Raw genomic sequence first — 12,021 nt, forward strand, 5'->3', positions numbered from 1 at the left:
CAAGGTTGTGTACTGAGTCCTCTTCTGTACTCCCTGTACACATACGACTGTACACCAACCCACCAGTCTAACCCCAGCATCAAATTGCTGATGACACCACTGTGGTCGGACTCATCTCAGGAGGGGATGAGTCGGCCTACAGAGATGAGGTCAACTGTTGGAATAATGATTAATACCATTAAATCCTTATTAGTAATATATAATTAAAATTGGAAGACATCTTTCACATAACTGATTACAACTTGCAAGGAGATACACTCATAACGCGCCTTCGTTCCTGAGCATTCTGACGTGCAGTCTCCTCTTCTCTGTATTTAGTCGCACATAATTGAAAACATTTAATGTAATCTGATTCAAAACAATTGCATAAGGTAACTGAATAGCACCCTTGAGGCCGGCGTCCCAGTCAAAACAATTTATGAGTCCTTCGTAGATCATTGCGAACTTGCATCTGGGTGTCTGGATTGCGAGGTCTATCTCCCAGTAAACAGTCCTTGGAGGGTGAGGTGTTATGTCAACAAGCTGGAGCCAGCAGGGTGACCTCGAGTTTGCCCCAGTTTCAAATTAAAGACACTCTTGTACAAAAGTAATTAAAATGCATACATCTATAATATTATCCAGAATAACCCCAACATCAACAAACTGTCTTCGTGGTGCTCTGTGAACAATCTCACACTGAACTCCACGAAAACTAAATAAATAATCCTGGACTTTCGCAAACACAGCACAGATCTGGCCCCACTCCTCATAAATGGAGTATGCATAGACAGGGTCCAGTCCTTTATATTCCTGGTGTCCACGTCACAGATAAGCTCTCCTGGTCTACAAACACCACGGCAGTAGTGAAGAAGGCCCAGAAACGACTCAATTTCCTCAGGGTACTCAGGAGGAACAACTTGAACACTAAGTTTCTGGTAACCTTCTATAGAGCCACTGTGGAGAGCCTCCTGGCATACTGCATCACAGTGTGGTAAGCTGGAAGCACGGCAGCAGACAAAAAGGCCATGCAGAAAGTGATTAACACTCCCCAGAAGATTGTCGGCTGCTCTCTGCACTCACTTGAAGACATTGCCAGCCCTCGATACCTCAGCAGAGCCAGGAACATCATCAGGGACCCATACCACCCTGATCACAATCTGTTCCACCTCCTGCCCTCTGGCAGACACTATAGGTCCCACAAAGTACGGACAAATAGGCTTAAGGACAGTTTTTCCCACATCCATCAGGACTCTAAACTTGCGGTAACACGACACACAATCCTTTCTGCGTAATAACTTCGGGGTGAGGTAATATGAATGGACGTTGGGCGGTGATCTGCCTCCTACTCGCTGACTGAATTTAAGTGAAAGACACTGAGAGGTAAGTGATCCGCTCGGGGGTGATGCGATGTATCCATCACGGCAGAATGCCAAATTACGAGTCCGAAATTATCACTTATTTAGGTCTTTTGCCGGGAAAACGCACCTTATGGAGAAGCACTAACAATTTCGTCATACGCAGTTTCTGGGTATGATGACAATTAGGCTTTTGTCGAGTCAATGATGATGACAAAGCCTATGTCCGATTTAATTAAAATTAAATTAAATTAAATTTCTTTGCCGCCAATTGTATCTCCTCGACTGTAGATGGAAAAACAGATATTTGTAAGAGGAGTGAAACCAAGGGACATAGTCCTGTTGCATTTTGAGAGGAGTAATATACCGTATTTTCACACCTATAGGGCGCACTTAGAAGTCTAACATTTTCTCTAAAATGAGTCGGTGTACCTTGTTTATGGGCTATATTCTAAATTTAGTATGACCCTGACCGCTTGACTGATTGGTTTAATTTCTTGCCGACATCCTACTTATTGTGATCAAACCAGCGGACGATCGCCCTAAAAATAGCCTCCCAGCGCATTCCAAGCATTACGGTAAATCCATTCAAAACATCCCAGGTGAGTGGCAAGGCATAGTGCTTTTAACCCTCAAAAACACTCTTAATACTCAAAGAAACAGCACATTAGAGCTATACAGAGGGAATGCCTAACGTGAATGACAACAGAATGCGGGTCTGAACGCTTGGAAAATAGACTGAAGCCATGGATTGAACACAATTTAACAGCTTTGCGAATACAAAGACGGGCAGGCAACGTGACGATTTGGAATGGATTGTTGATGCCCATATAACAGCGAGGAGAATCAGCGTGGCGTAAGGCTTGGGAGTGATGCATGTCGCGAGTTACAATGGATTGTGGATGACTGTGTCGGCCAGCACTGTTGTTCGAGCTTTCGCAAAAGCTGGCATCAAGTGCCCGGAAATACACAACTCAGACTTACAGTGAGAGGGAACATAGCATGTTCAATGCCGAACTCTTTAATACAGAAGATGAAGTGTAGCGGTTTTGTAGATGTTTAACTGCTGTAACTTCTATTAACGTATGTACCTTTTACCTCAATAAAGCACTATCAAACTAAGTTTTGCTCGTGCTGCCTTAAAAAAAAACATGCTAGCTGCTAGCATAACATACGCTGGCCTAGTTTCATGCTACCGCCCTATCCGAAGAGGCCTTTTGTTTCGACAAAAAAAATGAAAATTTACCCACAACTAAGAATGCGCCCTTTCAGATGCGTTTTATAGGTGTGAAAATACGGTAGCGGCGCACTCTCTCTTAAAACATGGGTACATCAGATCTCATTTATCGCCCCATATTCAGACCAAGGCGTGTAAGTTTCAAACTGGTAAAGTTAGCAAAGACAATATCAGTAGAAAAATCGGTGTGTCCTTCATTGCTTTCGTAACAGGATAGACATCATTCGATCTTTTACATTTGGGACCCAAATTTTATTTTGTCACTACTTTTATTTCACAATCAGGTGTCGTTTCCGCAGGTTAGGGGATCCTTCTAGAAAAAAAATCATCATCTGTGGTCTCATCTACCATCTCATCTTCTTCCGCTTATCTGAAGTCAGGTTGTGGAGGCAGCAGCTTCTGCAGGGAAGCCCAGACTTCCCTCTTCCCAGCCACGTTATCCAGCTCTTCCTGGAGTATCCCTGGGCATTCCCAGGCCAGCCAGGAGACATAGTCTCCCCAACGTGTCCGAGGTCAGCCCCGTGGCCTCCTCCTGGTGGGATGTGCCCAGAACACCTCCACAGGGAGGCGTCCAGGGGGCATCCTGATCAGATTCCCGAGCCAACTCATCTGGCTCCTCTTGATCCGGAGGAACAGCGGCTCTACTCCGAGCCCCTCCCGGATGATCGAGCTTCTCACCTTATATCTTAGGGAGCATCCGGACATCCTGCGGAAAAAACTCATTTCAGCTGCTTGTTCTCGTTCTTCCGGTCACGACCCACAGCTCGTGACCATAGATGAGGGTGGGAACGCAGATCGACCGTTAAATAGAGAACCTCGCCTTTTGGCTCAGCTCCTTCTTCACCACGACAGACCAGTGCAGATTCCGCATCACTGAAGACGCTGCCCCGATCCGCCTGTCGATCTCCCGCTCCATTCTTGCCTCACTCATGAACAAGACCCTAAGATACTTAAAGTCCTCCACCTAGGGAAGGACCTGATTCCTGACCCGGAGAGGACATGCCACCTTTTTTCCCGACTGAGGACCATGCTCTCAGATTTGGAGGTACTGATTCTCATCCCGACCGCTTCACACTCGGTTGCGAATTGCTCCAGCGAGAGTTGATGAAGCCAACAGAACCACATCATCTGCAAAAAGCAGGGATGCAATACTGAGGCCACTAAACTGAACCCCCCTCAACGCTACGGCTGCACCTAAATATTCTGTCCATAAAAGAGATGAACAGAATCTGTGACACAGGGCAGCCCTCGCGGAGTCCAACACCCACTGGAAACGGATCCGACTTACTGTCGGCTACGCGGACCAGACTCTGACACCGGTCATAAAGGGACCGGACCACACGTAACAGGGGTTCCAGAATCCCAAACTCTTGGAGTACCCCCACAAGACTACCCACTCCCACGTTCGAACGCCTTATCCAAGTCCACAAAGCACATGAAGACTGGTTGGGCCAACTCCCATGACCCTGCTGAGGGTGTAGAGCTGATCCACTGTTCTAAGGCCAGGATGAAAACCACACTCGTCCTCCTGAATCCAAAATTCGAGCTCCCGGCGGGCCCTCCTCTCCAGTAACCCAGAATAGTCCTCTGTACCACTATACACTGTGTTGACGGTGCACTGCTTCCCCCTACTGAGACATCAGATGGTGGACAAAAATTTCCTTGAAGCCACCCAGAAGTCGTTCCCCATGGCCTCAGCGAACTCCTCCTATGCCTGGGTTGTTGCCTCAGAGACGACCAGAGCCGCGTGCCGCTTGGCCACCCGGTAGCCGTCAGCTGCCTCCGGAGTCCCATGGGCCAAAAGGGCCCGGTAGGACTCCTTTTTTACCGCTGGTCTCCACCAGCGGGTTCTGGGTTTGCTGCCACGACAGGCACTGACCACCATGCGGGTGCAGCTCCGGTCTACCGACTCAGCAATGGAAGCGCGGAACATGGTCCACTCGGACTGAATGTCCCCCGCATGAGATAAGCTCTATCGGAGGTGGGAATTGAAACTCCTTCTGACAGGGGACTCCGCAAGGGGTTCCCAACAGACACTCACGAAACATTTGGATCTCCCAGGCCACAATGGCATCTGCCCCCACCATCGGAGCAAACTCACCACGAGGTGGTGATGGGTTGACAGCTCCGCCCCTCTCTTTACCCGAGTGTCTAAGACATGCGGCCGCAGGTCCGATGACACGACCACAAAGTCAATCATCGAACTGCGGCCTAGGGTGTCCTGGTGCTGAGTGCCCATATGGACACCCTTATGCTTGAACATGGTGTTCGTTATTGTCAATCCACGACGAGCACAGAAATCCAACAATAGAACACCACCCGGGTTTCAATCAGGGGGGCCATTCTTCCCAATCACTCCCCTCCAGGTCTCACTATCATTGCCCACATGAGCATTGAAGTCCTCCAGCAGACGAGGGATTCCCCCAAAAGGGCACACTCCAGCACCCCCTCCAAGGACTCCAAAAAGGGTGGGTACTTTGAACTGCTGTTTGGTGCATACGCACAAACAACTGTCAGGTGCCGTCCCCCCACCTGAAGACGAAGGGATGCTACCCTCTCATCCACCAGGGTAAACCCCAACATACAGGCACCAACAAGTATGGCCACACCCGCTCGGTGCCTCTCACCGCGGGCAACTCCAGAGTGGAAGTGTCAAACCCTCCTCGAGAGGAGTGGTACCGGAACCCAAGCTGTGCGTAGAGGTGAGGCCGACTATGTCGAGCCGGAATTTCTCAACCTCAAGTACTAGCTCAGGGTCTTTCTCAACCAGAGACGTGACATTCCACGTCCCAAGAGCCAGTTTTTGCAGCCTGTATGAGTGTGATCGTGAATGGTTTTCCGTTTCCTTGTGCCCTGCGATTACTTGGTCACCGATTTCGGGTGTCGCCCGCCTCGTGCCCATAGTTAGCTGCTATAGACTCCAGCACCCCCTTGTGACCCTTGTGAGGATAAGCAGTTCGGGAAATGAATGAATGAAAAAGGCGCCGTTGGTTAGCATTCTGGGTTTTCTACGGGTACTCCGTTTTCTCCTGCATCCCAAAAATATGCAGAGTAGGCTGGTTGGACACTCTAAATTTCCCATAAGGATGAGTGTGAATGGTTGTCTTTCTCCTTGTGCCCTGCAATTAATGACCACCAATTCAGGATGTCCCACTACTGCTGTTTGAAGTCAGCTGGGATAGGCTCCAGATTCTTGTGACAATAAGCGGTAGAGAAAATTAATGAAAAAAAGAACATTAGATAAATTAACCATCTAAATCAGGGGTCTCGAATTCAATTTACCTGGGGGCCGCTAGAGGCCGAGTCTGAGTGAGACTGGGCCGCATCAGGATTTCCACAAGAAAAGCACTGATAAAACTTTCCAACGTTATCAAATATCTTTATTTTTTAACAAAAAATAATGAATTAAATAAATTAACTTAAAGATGAATAAAAAATAAATCAATCAGTAATATAAAACCAAATAATACTAATGAGCATACAGTAGATATACACTGGCTGGCTAAGTAGAGAAAATGAATTATTTTTATTCCGTTTCAAATGTCTGTATTAACAGCTCTTTAACCTTTAACTTTCTGAACTTGAATGGAACATTGAACATGAAATATTCTGAACACGGCTTCTTTTGCCTACTCCTTGCTGCTAGAGACCTGGCAGCGCTTCTTCTCACATAGTCACATTTGGCTTGAGGGAGGAAGCAGTGGCGACCCTCAGTAGAGCTTGAAGATGCTCATCAGTAAGTCTGGACCTGTACTTGGACTTATTGAAGTTCAAGGTGGAGAAGAGCTTCTCACACAAGTATGTGCTCCCAAAAAGGCACATGGTCCGCTTGAACCTTCGGGAAAGTTCAGGGAAGCTGGGGGTCAACTCTCTCAAAAATTGCCCAAGCTTGTCTGCTTCTCCACTCACCACCCTGAACTTATTTTTGAGTGCAGAGTTGCACTGCAGGTCAATGAGCTCCATTAGAAGCTCAGGAGGGGCATCTTGCACATCAAAGGAGAAGGGGTCCGCAAAAATTTGAAATGTGGCTTTGTGTGTCTTGAAGTCTGCAAATCTGTGATCAAATTCCTCCTGTAGCTTCGAAATGGCCTCAACATACTTCTCACCACTGAATGGTGTGCCTCCATCCACGAGAGCCTTGCATGCTGGGAAATGGCAAAGGTTTGTCTGAGAGAGCTGGGCTTTCCATAACACAAGTTTAGTGCAGAATGCTCTCACGTTGTCATAGGCAGCACTGACAAGTTGCCCCTGGCCTTGTAGCTTCTTGTTCAGTACATTAAGCTCATGTGTGATATCAACAAGAAAAGCCAAGTCCATGAGCCATTTGGGATCACTTAGCACAGGATCAATCAACTCACAAACGGCGTAGCTAGCTTTGACTGCTGCATTACTGTCTTTGGTAGCCTTCTTGAAGAGATCCTGTTGCCTCAGAAGACGTGTTTTAAGACTGGCAACCTGGTTGGCTCTCTCATCTCCCTGGTATTTTTCGTACTCCTCAGCATGTCTCATAGTACAATTACGTTTCAAATTGTATTCCTTGTGCACCGCAACTTTTTCAGTGTAAATGAGACGCGTCGGGGTGCCCCTGTGTTCAACAAAGAAATATTGCACTCCCCACTTTTCTTGAAACTGTCTGTGCTCATTACCGACCTTTCTCTTCACGGCAGGCTTTGAAAGAGACATCTCTGGGGCTCTGTAATATGTTTTTCCACTTGGAATGAGTCTCGGGTTGATCTTTCACATTCAGGCGTGCGGGTTTGTGGCACATGTGCACTTTCGCTCTCCGTTTCAATCGCGGAGATGGCTACAGACACTGACACAGGCTGGATCACGGATCATAGCGCCTCATTCAGTTCTATGCTGAGAGCAGCGGAGGAGTGTGCGCCGAGCGGAGTGATCGGCCTCACGGCTTCTCCTCCGCCCAGCTGATTGGAGGAATGAATGAGTGAGTGAGCGAGGCACTGGACAGCCCGGCCCATGTCCCGCCCTCCAGAGCCGTATACCTCACCGTGATTGGTTCATTCAGCTCCGAACCAAAGTTCCCTCTAATTTTTTGTTGGTCTGAGCAGAAAGACAACCTCCCTGAGCGCACTGGGTACCAGTGTGAGCGACATCATCGGTACTCGGATGATTCGCCTAAAGACGTTTCGCCGACGGACGTTTGACAGACGGGCAGGTCGCCGAATGGACGTTCCACCGAACGTTCATTCGGCCGAACGGAGGTTTCGCCGAAACGGGATTCGAACGCTCGCCCCGCCGGATCGTGTGTGTACAAGTTTTTCAACCTCGGCCCGCGGGCCATATACGGCCCGTTAGGATTTTTAATCCGGCCCGCCGCCGGTGTTGTCCAAATTATAGTAAAAATCAATGTTCGTCTACCATCAATGGCAGTCCGGGAATAAGCACTCTTGGGCAGGCAGATGTAGCAGAACCGAGCCGTAAAATGACAGCAATCGGGTCAAATCCATCCTAAAACAGCATTTAATGATTAAATACAAATACTGGATGATATCGCGATGGAGGCAAAAAAACGTCTATAGACGTCCATTCGCCAAACGGCTCAAAATGCTCTCAAATTCGGTCAAATCCAGCTGAAAACAGCGTTTAATGATTAAATACAAATACTAGTATTTGTATTTAATCATTAAACTAACAAATACTAGTACGACCTGTCCGTCTGTCAAACGTCCGTCGGCGAAACGTCTTTAGGCGAATCATCCGGTCACGACATCATCAGTGCTCGCTATCGGCACACCAGTATCACACCTGCCACAAGCAGGTGCATGTCAATGTTCCCTCTAATTTTTCATGTAAAACATGCTGTAAAACAAGAAAAACATGAGTGGACAGAGCTACTGCCACTGGCTGCCACTTAAACGGCGCCATCATGGGGAAAGGGGTTAAAAAATAAAAAAAATAAAAAAATAAAAATAAAAAAATAAAAAATCGATCTTTCATATTAAGACGGGGGCCGCAAATTATCGTCCCGCGGGCCGCAAGTTTGAGACCCCTGATCTAAATAGTCTATTTGTTTATCAGTGTAACTTTTTTTGCTTATTTTGCACCATAATTGGGAAACATGGCTGGCCACCAATTCAGGGTCTCCCCCACTTGGTCCCCACAGTTGGCTGGCATGGACTACAACAACCCACGCAACCCTTTTGAGTATACAGACACTCCTCAACTTACGAACGCAATTGGTTCCGAGCGATTGTTCATAAGTTGAATTTGTTTGTAAGTTGATTTAGTGCTATATTTTGTATTATAATTTATGTTTAAGGCCTATATAAGTATATTGAAGGTTTATATAAGTGCATTTGTATGTTTAAGGCTTGTATAAGTAACACGCATTGGTTTGTACTGAAAAAAAAACATTTAATAAAATGGAGAGAATATGTACAGTACTGTAGAGAGAGAGATAGATTTACGTATTAGAAACTGGCCAAAAGAAGCGACCTAATGACGATTGCACAGTTTTCTTCTTTTTTTCATCATAAATGATGCAGTAGCACTGTATGGCATCATTCAATTGATTTGCAAACTTTGTGCAACGTTCAATATTTGGGTCCTGCTGCTCGATCTTTCTGTTTATAAATGGTACTGAATGTGCAACGCTCACCACTTTCTGACGCGCATCAAGCTTCGTTATTATTGCCACTCGTTTCAAATGAAATGGCTTGCCTCTTCCTTGCAACTCCCTCAATAGAAGCCTTTAGCTTTTTACCAACCATATTCAATATTGGATGCATGAGATATTTAATGATACAAATGAAAAAGGTTCTTTGCACACTGGAGATACATTCACGCACTTCCGCATTGCAACGAAGAAGGTAGATGCTGGGTGAGCTGAGCTCTCACAGCGCCAGGCGTCGGTATTAGCGGCGGAAAGAAGTACTACTCCGAAAAAGACGCGAAATACAAAATTGGACTTGCGAACATTTTTGGACTTAAACGCAATTTGCAGACATGTTCGTATGTACCGTTGTTCGTAAGTTGAATGTTCGTAAGTAGGGGAGCGTCTGTAACTGATTAGGAAAATGAATGAATGATTGGTAGGCAACCTGTTTAAGATGTAACCAGTCTCCAAAGTGTTATTAACTAAGGATGTTTTGACTGATACAGTATACATTTTGAGTATAATTTTAAATGTTTGCCTTCAGGTGATTATGATTGAGGCTGCTACTCCTTTGACTAATGTCCACTATTTGGGTGCACCAAGGGGTGAGATGTATGGTGCTGAACACAACTTGGAGCGATTCAGCCCAGAAACAGTTGCAAGGACAAGACCGCAAACACCAATTAGTGGCCTGTACTTAACAGGTAGCTAAGGCATTACATGGAAACTACAGGTCTGTATCAACGTGAGATACTCTCATGTAGCTCACTCTGTTTGTTTGCAGGTCAGGATGTGTTCTGCAATGGCATGGCTGGAGCTTTACATGGTGGACTGCTTTGTGCCTCGGCTGTACTGAATCAGATCCTCTATATTGATCTTCTCACTCTTAAGTCACGTCTTAAAAAAAGAAAGGCAAATCATAAGTTCACCTGAATGTAAAAATTGGAATTACGAGCTCATTCACTTTATAATGTAAATTGTATTGTATTGCATTAAAATACAATGTTCTGTCATTGTATTCTGTGAATTGAACTCAAACCATTAAACGACATTTGAAATATTCTTAAATGAATCTTGTTTTTAAAACTCTCATTCTTGAAAGTGTTTGACAAATGCTATCGATATTCATTATTGCAATGATTTTTTTTATTTTGGGAGAAAGTAACTACAGTAACGAGTGTCCCAACATATGAAAAATTTGAAATACGAGGAAAATTCCGAGCAAATTTTTGCCCTGAGATACGAGACAAATTTGAGATATGAGCTTATCAGATGCGGCTGTCCAGGTGGCTGAGTATGTGAGAGGCTGCTTATGAGAACAGCATCGCTCTGTCTTTCTCGCCGCGTCTCACTCGCGTAAAGATATCTACGAGCACCGGGCCGTAACGGTTGCATTTTTTACTGGAGATAGCCGGACTGAGTCGCTAATCTGCGAAAAAAAACAGCGGAATCTACATGGACTTGAAAGCAAAGCAAGCATTTGAAAAAGACACCAGCGAAACCCTTCAAAGCGAGTCGTGGCTGGCTCGATAATTTTAAAACACGAACACTCGGTTGTGAGGCATGGAGAAGCCAGGAAGTTTCGGCTTGAAAGACGCGTTGGAATACATTAACATCTTTGCCTTGGTTATCGCACAAGAAGTTTTGAATTTAGTGAAATGTAAGATTAAAACATATTTTTAAGTGTGTGCGTGTGTAATAATCTAAGTTCATTGAAGTTAAATTTAAAGTTTGCTACGAGTGCGACGCTGTCAAGTCTCTCCCCTGTGCTTTCTCTCTCCTGTCCCTTCTTTCTTTCTCTCTCCCTCTTCATCTCTTCCTCTCTCTCTCCCTCTTCCCCTCTTCATCTCTTCCTCTCTTTCTCTTCTCTCTCTCTCTCTCTCTCTCTCTCTCTCTCTCTCTCTCTCTCGCTCTCTCCTGTCTCTTCTTTCTCTCTCTCTCTCGTCCACGCAAGCAACTGTACTGAATAATGTCAAATTTTAGAATTGAAGATCAGAACGTCTAGACATATTTATTACTTTGTGAGAAGGTGGTGAAATAGAACAAATAAAAATATGTTTTTCCATTGTAATATCCGGTGTTTGGTATTTTTCCAGGAGGTGGAAATGGATTGATTTGTATTTAGTTCATTTCTATGCAAAAATTTGATTTGAGATACGAGTAAATTGACATACGAGCTCGATCCTGGAACGCATTAAGCTCGTATCTCAAGGTATTACTGTGCATTCTGAAGTGTACTTGCATGTAATAGGAGTACAGGTGCATTTTTAAAACTTTGTTATTCTGTTATCCATTACCTCAATGGAGAGGTAAAAACAAAATCTTTATTTATTTCTGTTCCTTTTTGCTCACAGCGGCAGTGATATATGTTGTTAGTATCCAGTTTTATTTTGGTGGGTTCCCGTCTTTCGGTGCTCACTATGGCAGTCTTGCCTCTCATAATCACCTGCTGCTGTAATCCTCTATGAATGCCTAAAAAATCAGTAACATAGTGTCAGAAGTGGGACAGAGACACGTTTATAGATGACAAGCAGATGAGCCCGGAATTGGGAGTATTGCATTGAGTAAAGCTGGGGAGTAGTGCTTGTTCGCGTGTGTGGGGGGTCAAAGTAAGTGCGTAAGACGCCAATCAATACTGTTCAAATTTCCCAACGTGCACACGTGGCACACGTGTGGCCACGTGCAGTTTCACCGTGCGCAGGCCGTATGTTTTAATGGGAAGTGCACTTCCTTTTCACTGCACACTAACATTAGTACTTTTGCGCACCCCGTGTTGTAAGGCTGGAGGCAATCGGTTAGGGTGAATCAGGGATGTGAGTTTTGGAAGAAGTTGA

General features: G+C 45.5%; 1 protein-coding gene across 1 annotated transcript in view; it reads left to right on the top strand.

Moving 5' to 3' along the window:
* LOC144088912 (all-trans-retinol 13,14-reductase-like) overlaps window positions 1-10,214 on the top strand; it is a 52,008-nt gene extending 41,794 nt beyond the window's left edge. The window contains exons 11-12 of the mRNA XM_077619654.1: window positions 9,732-9,891; window positions 9,972-10,214. Coding sequence (XP_077475780.1) covers window positions 9,732-9,891; window positions 9,972-10,120 — 309 coding nt within the window. The 3' untranslated portion in view covers window positions 10,121-10,214. The remainder of the gene's footprint in view (window positions 1-9,731; window positions 9,892-9,971) is intronic.
* The last annotated feature ends 1,807 nt before the right edge of the window (window positions 10,215-12,021 follow it).

Source organism: Stigmatopora argus, chromosome 14 (genome assembly GCF_051989625.1).
Source record: "Stigmatopora argus isolate UIUO_Sarg chromosome 14, RoL_Sarg_1.0, whole genome shotgun sequence".
In the NCBI taxonomy this organism is placed as follows: Eukaryota; Metazoa; Chordata; class Actinopteri; order Syngnathiformes; family Syngnathidae; genus Stigmatopora; species Stigmatopora argus.